We start from the raw sequence: 24,357 nt of genomic DNA, 5'->3' as shown, positions 1-24,357 counted from the left end.
GTCGTGAGGGCGACATGAGGGAAAGGGAACCGGTCGTGCTTTTAGAAGAACTGTTTTAAAGAGGATCACGCTGAAGGACTTCACTCCTCTCAGGGCGGAGGTTACAGAACGTAACCTCTGTCACGTGGAGACGGTTCCTCTGCCCCACGGGGCTGGCAGCCTCCCGCCACTAGAGGGCAGCAGTGCACTTTGACTGGAGACGTCGGATCTTGTAATTGTTTATTGACATGACATCGTTACATGTTACACTAGAAGAGATCACAGTGCGCTCCTTCCATCTAGAACACTGCTGGGAACTCAGGCCTGTGACATTCAAAGGGATGCAGTAACTATAAATAACTCTTAAGACCAATATGGCCACCAATTATAAATTGATGCTTCCCGTTCGTGTCTATAAATAGATCTTATTAAAGTGCAGTGGAGGAGGAGCACACATCCGGAGTTCCCGGCCGGCCGTCGGCGCCGCTCCTACGAGTCGCCGTGCGTCCGGCTGCTGCACATGAGTTTGGCCGCCAGCGAGCCGTACGTCTGCGGCGCGGCCGCCGGCTGCACGCCGTCTGTGTGGCGTTCGCCTGTGAACAGACGCAGAGCTCAGTAGCGGCAGGCGGCTCAGACCGGTCGCCAACAAACTGTGTGAATGAGACGAGTCCGAACTTACTGGGAATCTTATCCATCGCGATGAAATCGGGGTCTTGCGGCTTTGTTTTTGGCCGGTTCCGAGCGATCAGGAAGACGCCGAGGAAAGACAGGAGACAGCTGGAAAAGAGTTTTCAGAGGTGCAGGGCTGTAAATACTGATTTAATGAGCAGTAAATACAGATTTAATGAGCAGTAAATACAGATTTAATGAGCAGTAAATATTGGTGCGTGATCAGGATACTTACCCAAATAGAAACATGAAAATGTTGAGCAGAGCCAAGCCTTCAAACTCCTGGTAGAACGCTATGCCTGCAACATGGAGAGCGCACGTTAAAATGACTGGAGACCTCCTCCAGCGCACCGGCACCACCACACGAGAGCGTCTGATCATTAACTGAAGGAGCAGCAAACTGTTGGAGGGTCAGCGGCTGACCCTCCAACAGTTTGCTGCTCCTGCGCTCGGGGAGGCGATCATGTTCTTCACTGTCAACGAGACGAATCTGCAAGCAGGAGTCCAGCCAGACGCTCCTGCTGCCAGACACAAGACATCACAGCTTGTTCCATGCATCAATAGCTGTGTGTGTGTGTGTGTGTGTGTGTGTGTGTGTGTGTGTGTGTGTGTGTGTGTGGCACAGCATCAGAGCTGCAGGGGCGAGGTGAGAGACGCTCAGAGACCTCGTGTGAAGAGGAGCTGGAGATGATCTGCTGCTCCACAAACACATGAGAAGCTGGAAGCTTTTCTGCTCGTTCTGCAGTTGAAACGACCAAAGCGAGTGGATTTAGTCAGGACGGCTGCGTGTGCGCCGTAGCGGCGTGTTTTAAGGGTGTGGAGTTCCCTGCAGACAGGAGGGCTGGTCTTGATGTTTTCAGATGGACAGAACAGTATTCCTGACAGCACCGGCGTCCTGAGCGGCTCACGCTCTGCTGTGTTGTGTCGAGAAGCCGTTTCACGCGGTGAGTCATCCACACACCATCATCTGTTGACTTTGGAACAAATTCAAAGCCCACAATCAAGCTCATGACGTTCTGACTTCCCTTCGCCGCTCTCAGTACAGCGAAGACAAGAACATTGATCTCATCCAGGAAAAACTTCCTCTGAGTTTTCCTGGAAAGAAGGAAGAGTCTAAACTGCAGGAGGTGGAGGCTGAATGGAGTCACTGGATGGACTTGTTTGACAGAAGCAGTATCTGGTGGAAACTGAGCCTCCTGTGAAGATGGAGCTCTCTGGGCGTTACAGGGAACCGCTGCCTTGAGGCTTTCCTAGTGAAACACCTGGTCCACAGGCAGCAGCAGGGGGCGTGGCCTCCGTCCACACCGCAGGTAAACGATGTCATCGACAGACATTCTGGACAATGAAAAGCACATCTATCTGGGTCCTAACAGAGGTACACTTAACGGAGGGTAAATGAGTGCATCGTTTAAGTTAACGCGAGTCTCTCTGAGTCGTGGCATGAAGTCGCAGCAGCAGCCGCTCACGCTCCTTGTTGACAGTATTTCATAAGAGAACAGAAGGCAGCGAGTAAACACAACTCCCACAGAGAGAGAGGCGGCTCTGAGGGACAGACCTGCAACGATGGCACTGGCGGTGAAAAACACAAAGTTGATGGGAACCACCTCGGTGGCGTCAAACATCTTCATGGCCTGGTTGAGGAATCTGTGGAGGGAAGTTTGGAGAGCTGCAGTGAGTGTGGAACGACCATGTTTCAGAGACAAGGTGCAGCAGCATCACGTGACGCTGCAGGTGCAGCAGCATCACGTGACGCTGCAGGTGCAGCAGCATCACGTGACGCTGCAGGTGCAGCAGCATCACGTGACGCTGCAGGTGCAGCAGCATCACATGATGCTGCAGGTGCAGCAGCATCATGTGACGCTGCAGGTGCAGCAGCATCACGTGACGCTGCAGGTGCAGCAGCATCACATGATGATGCTGCTGCACCTGCAGCGTCACGTGATGCTGCTGCACCTGTGACTCCAGCCCTGCAGCAAACAGCAGGGCTGTAAGCGAGGAGGCTGAGGAAGGGGAAGAGAGCTCAAAGTGGACTAACTTGATCTGGAAGGCGCAGGAGGCGATCATGATCACGAGCATGACGTAGAAGATGGGGTAGATGAGCTGCAGATGGCCTTGAATGGACTCCGCGATCATCCCCGACACGGCTTTGACGGAGATGACGGTCAGAGAGGCTGCGACAACACAACACGACACAACACAACACAACACAACACAGGGGGCAACACAGGGGGCAACAGGGGGCAACACAGAGGGCAACAGGGGGCAACACAGGGGGCAACACAGGGGGCAACACAGAGGGCAACAGGGGGCAACACAGAGGGCAACAGGGGGCAACACAGGGGGCAACACAGGGGGCAACACAGAGGGCAACACAGGGCAACACAGAGGGCAACACGAAGGGCAACACAGAGGGCAACAGGGGGCAACACAGAGGGCAACACAGGGCAACACAGGGGGCAACACAGGGCAACACATCACGTCAGCGCTCAGCCACACAGGACTCGGTAGTGAATTATTTACCCCTCCTCCCGTCGGCTCTGCTCGGCTCTGAACCGGAGCGACGAGCAGAGCGCGAGTCCGCTTTCGGTAGCCAGGCAACAAAAGCAGCTCTGACCGCCGAGAAGGACTTCATTCATGACCTCTGACCCCGACCGGACGGTGCGTTCCTACCGAGCAGCGCCACCAGCAGCATCACCACCACGATGTGCTTCACCTTCCTCCTCTTGTAGGCGTAGAGCAGAGCGCAGAAGAGCAGGACCTCCACCAGCTGTGGAGAGCAGAGGACGAGTCATGAGCACCTCAACCATCTGGACCCGTTGCTCTGTCACACAGCGCCGCGGGCGAGCGGCGGGCGAGCGGAGGGCGAGCGGCGGGCGAGAGGCGAGTGAGCGGAGGGCGAGCGAGCGGCGGGCGAGCGGGGAGCGTGCGGCGAGTGAGCGGAGGGCGAGCGGAGGGCGAGCGGCGGGCGAGCGGGGAGCGTGCGGCGGGCGAGAGGCGAGTGAGCGGCGAGTGAGCGAGCGGCGGGCGAGCGGCGGGCGAGCGGCGGGCGAGCGGCGAGTGAGCGGCGAGTGAGCGAGCGGCGGGTGAGCGGCGAGTGAGCGAGCGGCGGGCGAGCGGCGGGCGAGCGAGCGGCAGGCGGGCGAGCGAACGGAGAGCAAGCGGCGGGCGAGCGAGCGGCGGGTGAGCGGAGGGCGAGCGGCGGGCGAGCGGAGGGCGAGCGGCGAGCGAGCGGCGGGTGAGCGGCGGGTGAGCGGCGGGCGAGCGGCGAGCGAGCGGCGGGTGAGCGGCGAGCGAGCGGCGGGTGAGCGGCGAGCGAGTGGCGGGCAGCCACTGAAACAGATGTCCACACAGAACACTGAAAGGAGTTGCCCTGACTGTAATGAGGAGGGGCCAGGGGCTCGGGGCCCACAGCCAGGGGCTCGGGGCCAGAGGCCCGGGGCTCGGGGCCAGGGGCTCGGGGCCCACAGCCCGGGGCTCGGGGCCAGGGGCTCGGGGCCAGGGGCCCGGGGCCCGGGGCCAGGGGCTCGGGGCCCACAGCCTGGGGCTCGGGGCTAGGGGCCCGGGGTCAGGGGCTCGGGGCCCACAGCCCGGGGCTCGGGGCCGGCAGCGGTCCAGCGGATGGAGGATATGAAGGAGTACAAAAGAAGAACTGAGGGGGAACGAAGGCCAGCTGACCTTTAACCCCGGTCTGAGTCAACATGTTCATCACAGGGTTCACTTCAATGGATGAACAGCGACACGTCAGCAATGTGAGCGTGCACGTGGCGTGCACACACACTGTGTTGAGGCGCCGCCAGCAGCAGGAACGCAGCGCGTCCATCGCGGCGGCCGGACGCAGAGAGGCCGAAACATCTGCACATCTGCCTTTTCCTCACGTCCGCTTGGACATTTCTCTTTTGTTTTGCATCCAGCATCTGTTTTGTGTCGGCGTGTGTTTCCATGGGTTCAGAGCTCACGAGAAGATGAATAGACTAATGACGGCGCCGCTATTCACTCGCTACAGCGCCGCAGCTTTCAGGTTGATGAAAGATACCGAGTGAAGTGATGAGTCTACACAGATATCAGAAATGAGAGACTCGCGTTCACGTTTCCTTTTCTCCACTGAGCCGGTTCTGAGGAAGAAGCTCTTTGTTTGGGTGGCGCCTCAAAGCGCCTCCATGCTAACAGCTGTCTCTGCCTGCAGGCGTTGTGTGTCTGTGTGCTCACACACCACGACGCTGTGTGTCTGTGTGCTCACACACCACGGCGTTGTGTGTCTGTGTGCTCACACACCACGGCGTTGTGTGTCTGTGCGCTCACACACCGCGGCGTTGTGTGTCTGTGTGCTCACACACCACGGCGTTGTGTGTCTGTGCGCTCACACACCGCGGCGTTGTGTGTCTGTGTGCTCACACACCGCGGCGTGGGGGATGTTTGGTAACGCCGAGTGTAAAACTGGCGGGCTGACTCCATGAAGCTCACGGAGCTAACGAGCAGCAGCCGTGTCGGCCGCCGCTCTGAGGACACACACATGACGCTCACGTTGACATATTACACACATATGATGATATGACTGGACCCTTTACATACGAGGTAAACCAGGAAGTACCAGCTCATGACGTAGTAGTGGATCAGCTGGGCGGTGATGTGCGAGGTGGCGTGCGGGGCGAAGGTCACCAGCACGTACGTCCCCGTTATTGCCAGAGCGCCACCTGTGGAGGAAACACAGCGGTGAGGCTGCAGGCACCGAGGTCAACACAACACAACACAACACAACACAACACAACACAACACAAGAAGATCACGTTCTCCACCAACATCAACATGTCTGACAGCCTTTAGAGGATATTTAGGTCATATGTTTTATGAAATATCATGTTATATCATACAACATATGACATCAAATGACTTTCAAAGCATTCAGAGGACTTTACATAATTCATTTCCTTCTCAGGTTCATTCATCGTTGACATCTGTGGTGAGTTTGCATAATGTTTACAATGCAAACAACAGCTCCTCATGAAACAATAGAGGACGTCACATGATGAGACTGAGCCAGAAACACAGAAATGAGACTTTTAACAAGTTAGGTGAATGATTTCAGTCACCTTGATACGTCTGAACTGAAGATGCTGCTTAGAAGACGTTTGCTTACCGACGATGTCGGAGACGCGCACCGTCTCCTTGAGGAACAGCACGGATATGACGGCGCTGGCTGCGGAGACAAGATATCCCCGTTAGGCATCGATAGCAGTTTCTATGGAGGCTGAAGTGAGACACAGCTCCACTGGAGCGTCGTCATCCTCGCTGCTCAAACACATCTTTGCTGTTTTTGTAGCCGCATATTCTGGAATGATTTGTATCCTGATGCAACCAGTTCAATCACAAGCAGACACCTGATGCATGTTGAGCTGATGAAACACGTCTATAAACCTATTGAATCTCTTCTAGACGTACACACACAGCGTGCATGAACACGTACACACACAGCGTGCATGAACACGTACACACTCAGCACTCAGTCACGCACATGCACACACACTGAGACCATGGATGTGCGTGTGAACGTCTGCACACACTGCGTGACGTGTTGACATGTTGGTATCATCTGTCACCTTCATCACATCAGTGAACTCACTTCATGAGCATCAGAAGCAGCTGAGCGGCTGCACAGAAGATGCTGCATGAGGCTGAGAAGCAGACGCTGTGTGTTCAGGCTCTAACAGCAATATGAAGAGTTATAGAGCAGCAACAGCTCTATGTCTAGAGCGGACAGAGCGGACACGCTCTCAATACGGATGTCACACATCGGCTGCAGAGCGTTAATGCAGCTTCATTCACAAATTACTAGTGTTTGTGTTTATCTAGTCAAGGCAGGTAACTCTGATAGAGCAGCAGGATGCTCTGTGGAGGTGACCCTCAGAGAGCAGCAGGATGCTCTGTGGAGGTGACCCTGAGAGAGCAGCAGGATGCTCTGTGGAGGTGACCCCGAGAGAGCAGCAGGATGCTCTGTGGAGGTGACCCCGAGAGAGCAGCAGGATGCTCTGTGGAGGTGACCCCGAGAGAGCAGCAGGATGCTCTGTGGAGGTGACCCTGAGAGAGCAGCAGGATGCTCTGTGGAGGTGACCCCGAGAGAGCAGCAGGATGCTCTGTGGAGGTGACCCCGAGAGAGCAGCAGGATGCTCTGTGGAGGTGACCCCGAGAGAGCAGCAGGATGCTCTGTGGAGGTGACCCTGAGAGAGCAGCAGGATGCTCTGTGGAGGGAACCCTGAAGGAGCAGCAGGATGCTCTGTGGAGGTGACCCTGAGAGAGCAGCAGGATGCTCTGTGGAGGTGACCCTGAGAGAGCAGCAGGATGCTCTGTCAGGTGACCCTGAGAGAGCAGCAGGATGCTCTGTGGAGGTGACCCTGAGAGAGCAGCAGGATGCTCTGTGGAGGTGACCCTGAGAGAGCAGCAGGATGCTCTGTGGAGGTGACCCTGAGAGAGCAGCAGGATGCTCTGTCAGGTGACCCTGAGAGAGCAGCAGGATGCTCTGTGGAGGTGACCCTGAGAGAGCAGCAGGATGCTCTGTGGAGGTGACCCTGAGAGAGCAGCAGGATGCTCTGTGGAGGTGACCCTGAGAGCAGCAGGATGCTCTGTGGAGGTGACCCTCAGAGAGCAGCAGGATGCTCTGTGGAGCAGCTGTTGGATGTTTCGGCGTCTACCTTCACGCCGCTTCGCCTGCGGCCGGCTGGAGCCGACAAGTAACCATAGCAACGAGGACGAGTGAGATTCACACGCCTTGATAAAATGAGAAACATGGAAACCTCTGGAGTACACTGCTCTGTGACTGCAGCGTGTGTGTGTGTGTGTGTGTGTGTGTGTGTGTGTGTGTGTGTGTGTGTGTGTAGTAATGGAACTCTCCCTGTGGGAAAACACACCATGTCCAACATTCCTTCCCCGCACACATCTGACATGAGCAGATGAACGTCACCTCTCAGAGACGCTCACATGGATGACATGGATGACATGTATGACATGTATGACATGTCATACATGTCATGCGTGTCATCCATGTCATACATGTCATACACGTCATACACGTGTTTGTTTGTCATCCTGGTGAGTCATGAACCCTCATGGAGGATCCCTCAGCCGGCTCTCAGCAGCTCGTTCCTGTAACTTTGAACCACGATGTTGAACTTTAGTGACACAAACATCGATACTTGTGTTGCCTCAACTGAAACAAGTGCTGCACATCTTTTACAGACGTGGTTGTCTCAACCTGAGTGGTGTCCTGTGAGGAAGGAAGTGTGTGTAAAGGTCTTTCTCGTGCTCAGGGTGCTGACATGTTGGAGGACGGTGAGACGTCGCGGCCGTGAAGCTTCAATGCTTTCAAGGTCTGAATGAACATTTCTCAATGAGGCAGAGCTGTGTTCACATGGACCAACACACAGCAACACATCCTGAGCACACACAAACACGCTGCAACACGGACGCAGCAGACCAGCTTCCTGTTGCCTCGTTTCTCTCTTCCCATCACCTCCTCCATGTGTCTCCTCTCTTCCACCATTGCCTCCCTCTTGTTTACTCACCCGAGGCGTCCCGCTGGCCCCGTCGCACAACAGCGCCGCAGGAGGGCTGTTTGTGTTTGTTTGTCTGTGTGTGTGTGTTCTACAGAAAACCCGCTAGACCTGTGTGTTTTCACACCCCACCACGTCACGTGTGCGTCTGCAGTAAGTGAGTCAGCGGGGGGAGTCACGCCGGCAGCCAGCGAGCTGCACATGTTGTTGTTCCACCATGAGCAGACCGGCCGGCGGCGTCCTGTCCTTCATCCATCAGCTCATCGTCCTCATCGGCCTCACAGCAGTAGAAGTCATGTGATGTGGCCGTGGCTTTAAGGACGGCAGCGAGCCGCCCTCTGAAGCACGATTAGTGGTTTCCTCTCAGCGCTTTGACGCCACACCATCCATCCAGCTGGTGGGCTGTGACCGCCGGGGAAACCGGCTGGAAGTGTCGGCGTAATCGCTGTCATTTGTCTCCATGAGTCACCGCCAGCGGCACAGAAGCAGGCTGTGGGTTTGATTGGCTGACGGCAGCTTGAGCTCACACCGCGGGTTGTACAGAAGTAATCGGGCTTGTAAATGTTTTCATATTCGTTCATCTTAAACGGGGAAGTGGGGAGAAGTGAGCAGGACGCTGACCTGCTGACCTGCTGACCTGCTGCAGAGCAACAGATGGAGCTTTGCTTCTGGAAAGCAAAGTCTCAGAGAGCCTCACCGGCACACACAGCACGACTCCACTGCCCGCACACAACCGCTAATGCTCGTCCTCATGGCCTTTTGGCTGCTGTTGGTGTGTTGACCAGCCGCTGTCTGGATTACTTCTGTGCATGATTATACACCAAGAGATGCGCTGATGTTTAAAAGTCATCAGCGAGCAGCAACAGAAGAGACAGAGGCGTTAGATTCAACACTCAGACCGCTGCAGGAAGGCTTGTGTTGGCCTCTATAATTCATTTCATGGGCTGTGGATGATTGACAGGACACAGAAGCAGAAACTCATAGATATATTTCTTCATGCTGTTTGCTGGAAAGACACTTTAAGGCCTCTAAAATGATTCACACCAAACAGGGAAACTCAACCTGGTATTTTGCGGTTGATGGGGATTGAACCGCCGAGCCTCTGACTGAGGGACGACCCTCTGAACCACGTAGCCGCTAATTCAATAGCTAAGTAATCTGGATTAGATTTGATTCTGCAGGACCAGGTAACTGGATCCATGTGGTTATGGAACAAACTCCCAGCAGAGAAATGATGAGGGATGCTGACACAGCAGAGCGTCTGTCACAGGTGATGCTCTGACGTCAAACTAAAGCCTGGAAGAGCACCGAAGCCTCTTCTGTCTTCATGATGCCTTGTAACAGACTCCCAGCACAGCAACGCTCCCGTTGCTCCCACAGGAAGCAACCTCCCCTCCCGCCTGCAGGGCTACCGTCTGAGTGGGATGGAGGTGTCACTCACCTATGACCGACACGCAGCCCAGCGGGGCGATGAGCGACGCCGGGGCGAAGCCGTAGGCGGCGAAGTTCCCCAGCTCCCCGACGCCCATGAGAGCCACGCCGGTCCACCACAGCGCCGACGTGTAGTACGGCGCCGAGCCTCGCCGGGCCTGACGGACGTGAGCGTACTTCTGACGGGAGCAGAGGGAACGAAGCCAGAGGCGTCAGGACGAGTCAGCTGACGCCTGCAGAGCTGCTCAGCACAACACTGCACTGCCACAAATGTCACACCTGAAACACCAGGTGAGCCTTGTGGTTTCACACGGCGGTACAGGTAACACTGCTTCACACGTCTGCTTCTCACTCACCTGCTGCACAATTCATCTGTTTGTTCATATTTAGCTAACTTTTAGCTAACTACTTCATCTGTTTATCTTTTCATTTTACCAAACAATGATGTCATGTTTTAACTTTTAGCTTGATACTTTTGTAAAACCCATATTTTTGAATTATTTTACATCTTGAACTGTTACAAAAACTGTTTGTTAGGTCAGATATGAATTATGAACGTCTGCTCCCTTTCATCTCAGTGTCTTTTATTTTTTTACTTACTCTTACGACTATTACTTTACTTTACTATTTCTTTTTTTTCTTCTTCTTCGTTGGTTATTTACTTATTTTTGTGTACTTACTGCATGCATCATGTAATGGCATTCATCCCCCTCCTGGTGGAGTGTGTATGTGTGTGTGTAGGAGGAGCATACGGGCCGCTGTGTGTGTGTGTGCGTGTGTGCGTGTGTGTGTGTGTGTTCGTGTGTGTGCGCGTGCGTGCGTGTGTGTGTGTGTGTGTGTGTGTGTGTGTGTGCGTGTGTGTGTGTGTGTGTGTCAGGGTGAGGGTTCATTCTCTCAATGAGACACTCGGTGCTGCCGCTTTGACTATTTGCTTCATCCTGTTTGTTTATTTGCGCGTCAAGAACGACTCGGATGTGATAACACAAAATAAAAAGTTCAAAAAAATAAAAGTGTTTAATGTCACTAATGTATTAATGTATCTGCAATTCCTCTCTGTAAACAAATGAAATTGAGTTGATGTGATTGTGGGAAAGACTTTATCATGAGTCAGTCACCAGGAAGCTTTATGCTGCAGGAAAGGTGAAGAGCATGAGCAAGTCTGACGTAAGATGAATTAAAGTATCGGTACGTCTTCATGCAACACCCTCGAGATGCCTCAACAGTTAACTATGAGTCAAAAGGCTTTATTGCCTGAACACACAGCAGCTGTTTGGTCAGGAGAGAGCTGCATGCTGGGAGCGGCCTGTTTGCCGTACAGACGCATCCTGCAGCTTCCTACCTGGATGTTGAGTGAAATGCTGATGAGGATATTCCCACAAATGGAGATTATGATTCCCAGGAGATACATCTGTGAGGAACAAACAGGAAACACAAGGTCAGGGGGCGTCGTCACACAGCAAACACTCCATAAAACTTCACGCTGGAGGTTCCCTCCAGCTGTCACTGTCCAGGACAATCACAATGTGTGTGTGTGTGTGTGTGTGTGTGTGTGTGTGTGTGTGTGTGTGGTTACATCCCATGCGTTCAAAAGCAGTAAAACGCAACACACACAACTCAAACACTCCTTCATCCTCTGACCCTCCCACGATACACAACACCTCACAAAGGTGCACGGATGCAGGAAGGTACACACCTCTTGGACACACAAACGTGACACAGACGCTCAGTGTAGAGAGGAGGCGTGGCTTGTAGGTAGAAGTGGGCGATGTGGGCCAGCATGCTGGTGGCTCTGTGAGGCAGCGCGATGATGCAACGTCAGCTCTAACACGTGAAGTAACATCACAACAACCAGAACAAGCGTGACCTGCAGGGGGCGCTCACACTGTCCCAGCGCTGCAGAGGCCCAGCCTCCACTGTCCAAACTAAGATGCAAAGGTCACAAAATGACCTCCTAAACTCTCCTCCTCCACACCTTTCCTTTGCCTCGTGACGTTTTCCATCGAGGTCAATAAAAGACGAGAAGGAGAAGTCAGCAGAAATTATGAGAAGACTTTCATCATGTTACGTGATTATGATGCCACACGGTGTGGGACGGTGGAACTCGTTATCTATTACTCGTTATCGATGACCTCGCCTGCTGGTTTCTGATGGCGTTCATGATGCAGCTCATACGGCTCTCAGGAGATCACAACTAAATGAACTCAACAGTTCAATATCAATATTTCCTTTGGACACGATGTCAATTCAACAGCTTTTCACTGTCTGATTATTGGTTGTAGACCAATATTTAACCATGCTTATAGTTATTACACTGACCTCTTCCCCGTGGAGTGACGTCATCATTCTGTGTGGTGGGATGTTCACTCTGCTGAGCTAACAGGTGATCAGCAGGTGATCAGTGAGGCTGAGAAGGTTAACGAGGGGAAAGAAGAGTCTTTTGTGTTCTTCTTCTTCTGTTTCCTTCAGTTCTCTTGACTTTCACTGGCTTTGAACTTTGCGCCTTGATTCAGTGAACGTTTGTTTGATAAATAACATTTTCTTTACTCTTCCCAGGACGAGCGGTCAGAGGCGGAAACACAAATAATGATAAAATACAACAAATACACAACAAACTGCTGCGGTCGGCCTGAAGGAGCTGATAGCTGATCGTCATCCAGACGCTGCAGACGGACGACGGATAATATCATGAACCCAGACACCATGGAGTTCATGTTCACACGTATGTGGGAGTTACACAACAAGTATGAAGCTCAACTAGAGGTTGTTTCCATGAAGGATGGAGGAAACACTAAGTGTTTTTACAGAGATAAGCCACGCCCCCTTTCCACCGGGAAAAAGCTAATGAAGCAAATGACGTGAATTAACCACATAAATTTAACCACATTAAGTTAACCACATTAAGTTAACCACGTTAAGTTAACTACATTAAGTTAACCACATAAAGTTAACCACATAAAGTTAACTACATTAAGTTAACCACATTAAGTTAACTACATTAAGTTAACCACATTAAGTTAACCACATAAAGTTAACTACATTAAGTTAACCACATTAAGTTAACTCATAAATTTAACCACATAAATTTAACCACATAAAGTTAACCACATTAAGTTAACCACATGAAGTTAACTCATAAAGTGAACTACATTAAGTTAACTACATTAAGTTAACTACATAAAGTTAACTACATTAGGTTAACTACATTAGTTAACTACATTAAGTTAACTACATAAAGTTAACTACATTAGGTTAACCACATTAAGTTAACTCATACATTTAACCACATAAAGTTAACTACATTAAGTTAACCACATGAAGTTAACTACATTAAGTTAAGCACATTAACCACATTAAGTTAACCACATTAAGTTAACTACATTAAGTTAACCACATAAAGTTAACCACATAAAGTTAACTACATTAAGTTAACTACATTAAGTTAACCACGTGAAGTTAACTACATTAAGTTAACTACATAAAGTTAACTCATAAATTTAACCACATAAAGTTAACTACATTAAGTTAACCACATGAAGTTAACTACATTAAGTTAACCACATGAAGTTAACTACATTAAGTTAACTACATTAAGTTAACTACATTAAGTTAACCACATGAAGTTAACCACATAAAGTTAACTACATTAAGTTAACTACATTAAGTTAAGCACATTAACCACATGAAGTTAACCACATTAAGTTAACCACATTAAGTTAACTACATAAAGTTAACCACATTAAGTTAACCACATTAACCACATGAAGTTAACCATATGAAGTTAACCACATTAAGTTAACCACATTAACCACATAAAGTTAACCGTTCACACTAAAGCCTTTGGTGTGAACGGTTAACTTTATGCATAATAGTCGATAAGAAGGACTTTTATAACAAAGTCACAGAGTTTTTTGTCCAGATGGAAAGACGATGGACTTCATTCACAGTAAAGGTCGTACAATGTCGACACTGCAATACGCTGTATAGACAACTTGTACGTGAACGATGGAGCTGTGACAACAAAAGCACGCAGAAGGTTTCTCTGAGCCGCTTTAAATTGGTTTAAATAAATGATGTACTTTGCCGATGTGTGTGCAATGAAATATAAAAACAATTAGTAGTCAATGTTCAAGCTGCCACTGAATGAAGCTCCTCTGTTGGGTCCATGTATTTAAATGTGACTCTGAAAGAGTCACTGGCTGCTTATCATCCTTTCTTTGTGTTAAAGAGTTCCAGTGCCAAACTCTTCCCCCGCCTTCATACTGGGGAGCAGCGGATCGGATCGTGAGGTTTTGGGCAATATGGCCATCTGGAAGGCATAATTGGTTCATAAGTGATGGGCAGAGAAACAGGATACATTTGCTTAAAGTGTTCATGAAAGCGCCAGGCTATTCTTCCCCCATATGCTCGTAAAATTATCGCCAACAGGAAATTTAATTTTAGGCCATAAACATACCGGTAGCTGTGGGCGGGTTTACAAAGAAATGAAAGCCTGCAGTGGAACAAGAATGATGAAAACCTAAAGAAAGAAACTCAATCACTGAGAAGAAGTAACACCAGTGAAGCACATCCAAGTATTCATCTCTTAAAGAGCATTATGAGAGAGAGAAACACAGGATGGGAACGGGAACAAGACGAGGAGAGAGAGGGCTTCACAGCAATGTACTCAAAAGTGTTTGAACTGGTAGTTACGTTAGCTGTTAGCCGTTAGCTGATAGCTGTTAGCCGTTAGCTGTTAGCTGATAGCTGTAAGCTGTTAGCTGTTCGCTGATACCTGTTAGCTTATAGATGCTAGATGATAGCCGTAAGCTGTTAGCTGATAGCTGATAGCTGTAAGCTGTTAGTTGATAGCTGATAGCTGTTAGCCGTTAGCTGTTAGCTGATAGCTGTAAGCTGTAAGCTGTTAGCTGTTCGCTGATACCTGTTGGCTTATAGATGCTAGATGATAGCCGTAAGCTGATAGCTGATAGCTGTAAGCTGTTAGTTGATAGCTGATAGCTGTTTACTGATAATTAATAGCTGTTCGCTGATACCTGTTAGCTTATAGATGCTAGATGATAGCCGTAAGCTGTTAGCTGATAGCTGATAGCTGTAAGCTGTTAGTTGATAGCTGATAGCTGTTAGCCGTTAGCTGTTAGCTGATAGCTGTAAGCTGTAAGCTGTTAGCTGTTCGCTGATACCTGTTGGCTTATAGATGCTAGATGATAGCCGTAAGCTGATAGCTGATAGCTGTAAGCTGTTAGTTGATAGCTGATAGCTGTTTACTGATAATTAATAGCTGTTAGCTGATAGCTGTTTACTGATAACTAATAGCTGTTAGCTGATAGCTGTTTACTGATAACTAATAGCTGTTAGCTGATAGATGTTTCCTGATAACTAATAGCTGTTAGCTGATAGATGTTAGCTGTTAGCTTTAAGCTGATAGCCGTAAGAGTTCGCTGTTAGCTGATAGCTGTTTACTGATAACTAATAGCTGTTTCCTGAAAACTGTTCACTGATAGCTGTTAGCTGTAAGCTGATAGCCGTAAACTGTTTGCTGATAGATGTCAGCTGCTAGCTGATAGCTGATAGCCGTAAGCTGTTAGCTGATAGCCAAATGCACTATCCAAAGTACCAAAAGGGGGCAAATGGTTACGTTGTTCTCTACAGGCAGTACTAAACGTACAATAAAAGTTGTTTTGAGAAAGTGTGAGCAACCACGACGGGTCCATAACTGATGGAAAGTAGTGGTTTGCTGCAGCAGAATGCTAAATTAGCTGTGGACACACGCAGAGTTGGACACACAGGCACACACACACACGCACACACATGCACGCACACACCCACTATACACACTCAGGTTGCCATTCTGGGAGATAAGAAGGCAGTGGTTATTGTGAATAATATCCATGTGATACAATGAGATAACAGCACGTTGATGGAAGGCGACCAAGTGATGGAGTGTAAATGAATTTGTTGGTCTCACAACACAACAGCTCATCACTATCACACGAGCCAGAGCTCGTCTGGCTCTCTGTCAGAGCTCATCATGAGGCATCGCAGTGAAAGTATGAAACATGTCTTCGCACCACTGGGGGGAAGCAGCCGTCACTATCGCTTACTCTTCTGTCATCAAGCAAAGAGCAAAGCTCATAACCTTTCTTTCAATGAGACAGGGTCTCGTAGGGTCTTGGAAGGCGTGGCTGAGGTGCAGGTCTGCCACTGTTGCAGAACTTCAGGTATTTCTTTACTAGAATTACAAGCTGTAAAATAATATTGTGTGGCAGACTAGCACGGCTCTTTGAGCGTACAAACAATACGTTATTTTCACTGCAGACACTTTGGGATCAGCCATGGGTTTGGCAGCTCGCGGTCAATTTGAATCCATATTTGCACTCCCTCTCTCCGCACCGCTGCCCTTAACTGCCTACATCTGATATGTATGTATCATCAACTTATAATTATACAATATTAATTAATGAATTCCCCTTCAGACAACACTAAGAGTCTACATCCATGTGAGACTGTACTTTGGCACCATGGTGCTTAGAGCACAATGCTAATGCCAGCAGTTAACAGTAATCATGTTCAACATAGTTTGGCGTGTTATGATGCTAACGTTTCTTAATTAGCGTTGAATGCTGAAGCTCAAGGGTTTTGAAGACATTTAGTCCTAAACGGATTAGTCATAGATGAACATGTAATGACTCCTGTAGCGGACATGACACATGTCGGTGGTTCTGGAGGCCGCCAGAGATCAGATCCTCTGCAGCAACGAATGTTCGTTCAAAAACAAACAGCAAACCAATATTGCCAATTTCCTCGAGCCGTACCTGACCGGCGTGGCTCAAGAAAAAACTCTACATCAAAAACATAAAGTGGAGCGTTTCAGCCAGTATAAAATAAAAACCAAGGCAGCACTCTCATCATTAATCAAATAACTGAGTTCCACATTTGCATCTCGGCTTGCGGTTCAATTAGAGCATGATTTATATTCATCTTCTGTCTGCAAATGGAAACATAGCGAGCCTGCGGGCGACACAATGGGAGATATAAAACACCCATCTACTGCCAGGGGATGTGTAGTCTAACGACATGAGGGACAAACGCACCTTCACTCACTTTTAAGCACACAACACTTCCCCACAACCCACTTTCAATTAGTTCTGACTTGTGTGATCATCGCCCTCCAGCTCACTTCAAAGTCAAACCACCTGGGTTGTACCTCTCTATTGCATGACACAACTCATCATTTCCTCTCCAGCCTGATAAAGACGTTAAGCCCGGGGGATTTCTGGGTCATTTTGAACGTGTGTGTGTGTGTGTGTGTGTGTGTGATGATGCTTGCGGTGCATCAGAGGTAAACCGGACAGGTGGACAGGTGGGGAGCAGATGGGCGGCTGAGTGATGAGATTCCAGGAGGACCGACGTGATATGAAGGTAGAAGGCTGGTGTGCAGTGACTGTCACATGTTGAGGCAGGCCGCTGCATGAGAGATGACTGCTGAGCGCTGCGGCAACGCATGGTCACACTGACGGCCTCCTGCATGAAGCTGTGCCACATGCACCAGACCAAGACCAGGAACGCCCGTCAAGCTTTAAAGGACGGGGAGTGCAAGTGCCCCGCTGCTGCTGCGCTGTTACTGAGCCCCTGGAGGCTGCTGCTCAACACTGGAGGGAGCAGGAGGTGCTGTGAGGGAGCAGGAGGTGCTGTGAGGGAGCAGGAGGTGCTGTGAGGGAGCAGGAGGTGCTGTGAGGGAGCAGGAGGTGCTGTGAGGGAGCAGCACCTCCTGCTCCCTCACAGCACCTCTAATGATGTGTTAAGAGCACGACAAGGACGCCAGACTTCACACAGGAGATGGAGCACTTTGGAGTGAGAGGAAGCTGAAGCAGAAGTGTGTTAAAGCTGCATCCTCTCTCCTGACCACCAGGGGGCGACTCCTCTGGTTGTATAGAAGTCTATGCTTCATGTGTTAAAGCTGCATTCTCTCTCCTGACCACCAGGGGGCGACTCCTCTGGTTGTATAGAAGTCTATGCTTCATGTGTTAAAGCTGCATCCTCTCTCCTGACCACCAGGGGGCGACTCCTCTGGTTGTATAGAAGTCTATGCTTCATGTGTTAAAGCTGCATCCTCTCTCCTGACCACCAGGGGGCGACTCCTCTGGTTGTATAGAAGTCTATGCTTCATGTGTTAAAGCTGCATCCTCTCTCCTGACCACCAGGGGGCGACTCCTCTGGTTGTATAGAAGTCTATGCTTCATGTGTTGAAGCTGCATTCTCTCTCCTGACCACCAGGGGGCGACTCCTCTGGTTGTATAGAAGTCTATGCTTCATGTGTTAAAGCTGCATTCTCTCTCCTGACCACCAGGGGGCGACTCCTCTGGTTGTATAGAAGTCTATGCTTCATGTGTTAAAGCTGCATCCTCTCTCCTGACCACCAGGGGGCGACTCCTCTGGTTGTATAGAAGTCTATGCTTCATGTGTTAAAGCTGCATCCTCTCTCCTGACCACCAGGGGGCGACTCCTCTGGTTGTATAGAAGTCTATGCTTCATGTGTTAAAGCTGCATCCTCTCTCCTGACCACCAGGGGGCGACTCCTCTGGTTGTATAGAAGTCTATGCTTCATGTGTTGAAGCTGCATCCTCTCTCCTGACCACCAGGGGGCGACTCCTCTGGTTGTATAGAAGTCTATGCTTCATGTGTTAAAGCTGCATTCTCTCTCCTGACCACCAGGGGGCGACTCCTCTGGTTGTATAGAAGTCTATGCTTCATGTGTTAAAGCTGCATCCTCTCTCCTGACCACCAGGGGGCGACTCCTCTGGTTGTATAGAAGTCTATGCTTCATGTGTTAAAGCTGCATCCTCTCTCCTGACCACCAGGGGGCGACTCCTCTGGTTTTATAGAAGTCTATGCTTCATGTGTTAAAGCTGCATCCTCTCTCCTGACCACCAGGGGGCGACTCCTCTGGTTGTATAGAAGTCTATGCTTCATGTGTTGAAGCTGCATCCTCTCTCCTGACCACCAGGGGGCGACTCCTCTGGTTGTATAGAAGTCTATGCTTCATGTGTTAAAGCTGCATTCTCTCTCCTGACCACCAGGGGGCGACTCCTCTGGTTGTATAGAAGTCTATGCTTCATGTGTTAAAGCTGCATCCTCTCTCCTGACCACCAGGGGGCGACTCCTCTGGTTGTATAGAAGTCTATGCTTCATGTGTTTAAGCTGCATCCTCTCTCCTGACCACCAGGGGGCGACTCCTCTGGTTGTATAGAAGTCTATGCTTCATGTGTTAAAGCTGCATCCTCTCTCCTGACCACCAGGGGGCGACTCCTCTGGTTGTATAGAAGTCTATGCTTCATGTGTTGAAGCTGCATTCTCTCTCCTGACCACCAGGGGGCGACTCCTCTGGTTGTATAGAAGTCTATGCTTCATGTGTTAAAGCTGCATTCTCTCTCCTGACCACCAGGGGGCGACTCCTCTGGTTGTATAGAAGTCTAAGCTTGATGTGTTAGAGCTGCATTCTCTCTCCTGACCACCAGGGGGCGACTCCTCTGGTTGTATAGAAGTCTAAGCTTCATGTGTTAGAGCTGCATTCTCTCTCCTGACCACCAGGGGGCGACTCCTCTGGTTGTATAGAAGTCTATGCTTCATGTGTTGAAGCTGCATTCTCTCTCCTGACCACCAGGGGGCGACTCCTCTGGTTGTATAGAAGTCTATGCTTCATGTGTTGAAGCTGCATTCTCTCTCCTGACCACCAGGGGGCGACTCCTCTGGTTGTATAGAAGTCTATGCTTCATGTGTTGAAGCTGCATCAGGAGTTTTGAGTTTTGACAGGAAGTAAATTCAATCTTTTTACAGTAAAACTATATTTTTTTCTGGCGCTCGAGCCGCAGAGGGAGAGCGAGGGGAAGATAAACAGAGAGAGAGGGGGAGAGTTTTCCTGTCACAGGAAGAGGAAACAAAGGCTGTCGAGAGGCTGCAGAGCTGGGAGTGCCATTGGCTTACTTTGCAAATATTAGCTACTTGACTTTACTAAAGGAAAGCGAGAGCAGTGCACTATTTACTCTGTACTACAGTCAAATATATCATGAAATAAAAAAACAAACTCACTTTTGCAGTGTTGTGCGCGTACCTGTGTGTGTCTGGAGTGACAACCAGCCACACACTGTGTGTAAGAAGCCTGTCTGGCTTCTGGCGACCTGGATCAGAAAGATATGATTCAACAAGCCCTTCAGATTCCTCCCATTAGAAAACACCGCCCTCGGGTGGAGAACTACCTTTGCAAAGGTCTCGAGAGCCAATCAGAGCAGCCGTGGCTTTTCCAGGAGGCTGGGGGGAGGGGCTTAAAGAGACAGGTGTTTCAGACAGACCGTTTGAGAGATGTGTTTTTATTACTTCAGTAACTGAAACACAATCACACCGCACCAGCTCATGTTGTATTGAACTTATTAAATTGGGACTCTGATACAAAGGATTCATGTTTTGTGTGGAGATCTTTACAGCTGCTTCAGAGAAACCTTCATGGAGCTTTTCATAGTATCCTGTTCTGTTCTTCAGGAGCTCTGGTACATTTAAAATGCACAACACATTTCAATAGAACATGTATTCAACCCTCTGGAAGGACTGGGGCCTTTCTGCACCACGTGCACTTTAGCATTGAGGGTATTTGACTTCTTTACATTTACTTAATTATCTATATTTGGTTGTTTTATGGCAGACTTTCCCTTTATCAGCCCAGCGTGTGCATTTGATGGTTTCCTATAAGTGCATGTTGTTCCATGTGAGAGTAATCACACTGCTGCTCTGTCAGAGTGTAATTCATGTGTGACAAAGTGGGATTCAGTTGCACAAAATGTCACCAGAGAACAATGGACACTGAAGAAGTGGTGGCTCCGCTGGCAAAGACACCTCTGTTTAAAGCGCTGCTGCAGAGTCCTCACGAGAACCAGCAGAGCCACCGAGACGCAGGGAACTGGGTTCTTTAACCCGAGGAAACCAGACAGCAGATCACAGGAAGATCTCAGTGTTCTTTCAGTTCTTTTACTCAGCGCCGATAAGTCAGGATGACACAAGCAGAAACTTGAGGAAGTGCATCTGAACATTCGGCACCGATCAAGGACACCAGGAGCTTCTGCTCTTCCTCCTCGTTCCTCTGGACCCGTTCACTTGGTCAGTTATATTAAACGTTTAACATGGAAGACAATCTGTATTCTATTAACTTCTCTGTGGAGGTTTTGCAGCCTCAAGGTACCAACTAGTGTTTAGAGTGTTACAGGACGAGAGGAGATAAACACTAGTTTATATTCTTACTGACACCTGAGTCCTGCACCCCACATCCATCCTCATGAGGACATAAACGTGATCACAAAGGCACATCTAAGACACAGAACTCTGTGACGAGCAGCGTTTCATCAGCGAGTACTTTCACACAGTAAACTGTGACCAGAGGACCAGAAGAGACGCCTCTCATGCCTGAATCCAAACTAAAGACCAGGCTGATAGAGGTACTGATGACGCAGATCCTCCTCCTCCTCCTCCTCCTCCTCTTCCTCCTCCTCCTCGCTAACGCTGACCCTCAGACAGACAGGCAGGCAGCTCGACAGACAGCGCGGCCCTTTGTGTGGCCTGACAATGGGATCTGTCTCCTCCCTGGGGGACGAGGCCTGTCGTCTCTGCTCAGAGGTGATGGCAGAAGAAGCTCAGAGACTCAGCGGACGAGGGACAAAGAGAAGGATGGAGAAGACGGGCTATTTATGTTGACGAGCTCAGTTTTAATTAAAGGTTAAATGATGTTAAGATATAAACATTCTTGGCCTGACAGCTCAGAACACGTTCACAACAATCTGTCAGCACGAGCAAACGTTCTCACCTCAAACTGACCGATGAAACGCAGACTGACCAATTCAAATGTTGACCTTCCACCAAGGAACACTTGCAATATGTATTACATCCAATAATCCAAAAGTATTGGGGATGATGGAGCAAACTCACAAGTTAACTATTCTAATAACCTGACTGTCAGGTGTGGAGGGACAGAGACAGGAACTTTACTTACGTCCACAAAAACACACACAAAAGGGAAATATATATATATATATATATATATATATATATATATATATATATATATATACATATATATATATATATATATATATATATACACACACAGGTGCGTGGCATGAATAATCAGGACACACATGTGGCTGAGGTCAGGAGGTGAAGACGAGGCAGACGGGGCAGGAAGTGCAGGGACACAAACTACAAAATAAAACAGGAAGCCACCCAACACCGTGACGCTGACCAGAAGAAGGGCAACGAGGTCTTTCAATCAGACGGATGTCTTGACGCTCAGCTCAGTGAACCATGTGGCGACATGCCCTTTCAATATTCATCAGGTATCTTGTGTACTAGACAAATGCTACCAGCAAAGAACATCTCAAAACATGGCGCCAGCAGCTGTGAACGACCTGCTCTGCACCAACGCAGACCAGGAGGAGCTGCAGCTCGTCTGTGGAGGTGAAGCTCTTTCTCCCGCTGTCTTCCTCGCCCATGAAACCGGCTGTGTCGCTCTGAGGCTCCTCTTTGGGAGAAGTTTCAGAACATTGATCCGTTCACGGTGTGTTCTCGCTTCATGAATGTGGATTGTAACATTTCAGTTGCTTAAAAGGGTCAAACTGAGTGTTTGTTGCACTTAGCCCCGCCCTCTTGTGTCCCTTATGGTTGCACATGAAGGCCAGGTCCACCATGCCCCAGCCCTCCTTCAGTGGCCTAAAACCAATGTGCCGCTGGCCAGAATGCCAAACTAGAGGTTTCCAAACAGCGGCCCACAAACCAGCGGGGGACGTCTATGATTTGCACCGAAACAGAAGCAGAAGCATAACTATGGTATGTGAGTGTTGCAGCCATCAGCGTGCATCACCGCAGGCCGCTATCTCTCTGGGACGCCTGTTCACGGCGCCGAACAGCCGACCAATGGGACGAGCTCGCAGGACCTCTCTCCTCTCTCCTCCTGGACATGTCCAGCCCTCCAGCGCCAACGTTTTCCACCCCCGGGTTGCGGTCGACGCGTGAGACAGACAGATATATTGTCTCCTGGCCGCCGGTGGGTAGCTGGGACCATCAGCCAGCTGGCTCGGGACTCTTACAGTAGGTCTATTCTCTGCCGGCCCGCCCATGGGCCATTACTCACTCCTCAGCCTCCTCTGCTGCTCTGTGCTCTCTGTCTCGCACAGGAAACTCAGTGACAGCAGAGGAGTGTGAGGAGAATGTGTGTGTGCGGCAGCAGGAGGGCAGGAGACTGACACACACAGCAGCACATGAGCAGACACACTTAAAGCTCAACGCAGCTTCAAAGTCCACTTACAGAGTTAAAAGTCCAAAAGAACGACAAGACCCTTCAACACAAAGCCTCGGCCACGAGCCCTGAAGACACACCGGCGCTGTCTGCTGCCTCCTTCACACCGAGCGCTCACGACACAAAGAGCTTTGGTGGCGATAGACTTTGACTTCTGAGATGAAGTAACTTCATCTTCCTCTTGGACATTAGTGTCATTTCACGTGAGTGAAGGCTTCCTGGAGTCAGGGAGGAGCATCCTCTCTTTCCTCTGATCCCTTCAGTCCGGATCCTCGTGAAGCTGAAACCGGTTCAGCAAAGTAAGCAAAGGAAATAAGTAGGGATGGGCACGTTAACGTGTTTATAACACGTTAACGTGCTGCTGTTAACGTGTTTATAACACGTTAACGTGTTATAAACACATTAATGCAGCAAACCATTAACACGTCATTTATTTTATCATGGTGGTCACTGCATTTTTTTATTTATTGAAACAGCGCACTATGCTACTTCTGTTTCTATCCCGTTTCTCGCCTTCAAAATAAAAGCACCTTAACTCAAAACATGAAACCAGATACAGTTTGCTTAAGGCAGACAAACAACAGTCAACAAAGAAACCACATAGAATAATAACCACTGTGTGTTTTAACTTTAAAACACCCAGTGAGTGTACATCCCTGTTTGAACATGAAGGAGTGGCTTGTCCCTCACAGGGACCCTTACCGTGGAAACACTGTTTAAATGTGGTTTCCTGATTAAAGACAAATGTTTCTTCGACCTGTTCGTAAAAAAGTAAACATATTTATATGCTGTACTTGCTGTTGCTCCAGAGTGCTGTTATATGGTTCAGATAACATTACTTTAAAATAAAAGCTGCAATACTCTAGTTTTTACTTCACCATTGTATTTGGAGCATAATGAGATTGTTCAGTTAGATCTGTTCAACTTGTCCTCTAGAAGTTACACCTCTGCATGCTCTGGGGAACACGGGCTGCTCAGAGACATTGAGGGGAAGATGAGGATGACTCTCCGTGTCATGGTGAGGAAGCACCGACTTCTCTAAAGTGTTCTCACTGTCTTTAAATACCAAACACAGCGACAGACATGACAACAGACGCGTTGTACAGGTTGGCACATGAAGCGTCTGTGGTCACAGTTAGCTCTTTATCTCGCAACACGTTCCTGGTTGGATCCACGTTGTGCATGAACCCCAGAACCTCTGCGTAACGCTCCGGTCCCCGCGGACCCAACAGGTAGAAAGTTGAACTCACGCGCAGCGGGTTGTCCAGGACGTGCGCGCGGTGCGGCTGAGGCGCGCTGCCGTTTAGCGCGCTGGAGTTCTCCATGTCGCCCGTGTCGTTAAACCAGGACATGGCGGCTCGTAGACCTTCTCCTCACATCGCCGTCCCGTTGCTCACCTCGTCTCAT

The 24,357-nt window shown here is 49.6% G+C and overlaps 1 protein-coding gene across 1 annotated transcript; it reads right to left on the bottom strand.

Moving 5' to 3' along the window:
• Window positions 1-217: 217 nt before the first annotated feature.
• Window positions 218-24,357, bottom strand: LOC137781241 (NIPA-like protein 2). Its single transcript, XM_068569874.1, has 11 exons — window positions 24,201-24,357; window positions 10,960-11,028; window positions 9,631-9,799; window positions 5,783-5,842; window positions 5,218-5,339; window positions 3,319-3,415; window positions 2,684-2,819; window positions 2,204-2,292; window positions 884-947; window positions 659-756; window positions 218-572 (listed from the first exon to the last, which is right to left on the bottom strand). The coding sequence occupies exons 1-11, from the start codon at window positions 24,300-24,302 to the stop codon at window positions 469-471; spliced, it is 1,110 nt and encodes a 369-aa protein (XP_068425975.1). The 5' UTR covers window positions 24,303-24,357; the 3' UTR covers window positions 218-468.

The sequence above is a fragment of the Clinocottus analis genome, unplaced genomic scaffold, assembly GCF_023055335.1.
Source record: "Clinocottus analis isolate CAN_PGR_092001 unplaced genomic scaffold, fCliAna1.0.p SCAF_9, whole genome shotgun sequence".
Taxonomy (NCBI): domain Eukaryota; kingdom Metazoa; phylum Chordata; class Actinopteri; order Perciformes; family Cottidae; genus Clinocottus; species Clinocottus analis.
The sequence above is the reverse complement of the archived record's forward strand: the minus strand, read 5'-3'. Positions and strand labels throughout refer to the sequence as shown.

Bases quoted from the DNA above. Each gene is read 5' to 3' on its own strand.
- LOC137781241 (XM_068569874.1), bottom strand. From the start codon at position 24,302: ATGTCCTGGTTTAACGACACGGGCGACATGGAGAACTCCAGCGCGCTA. The intron at 2,820-3,318 runs GTAGGAACGCAC...GTGTTGTCGCAG, and splicing joins GCTGCTGGTGGCGCTGCTCG to CCTCTCTGACCGTCATCTCC. The intron at 2,293-2,683 runs GTTAGTCCACTT...TTCCCTCCACAG, and splicing joins TCCTGCGCCTTCCAGATCAA to ATTCCTCAACCAGGCCATGA.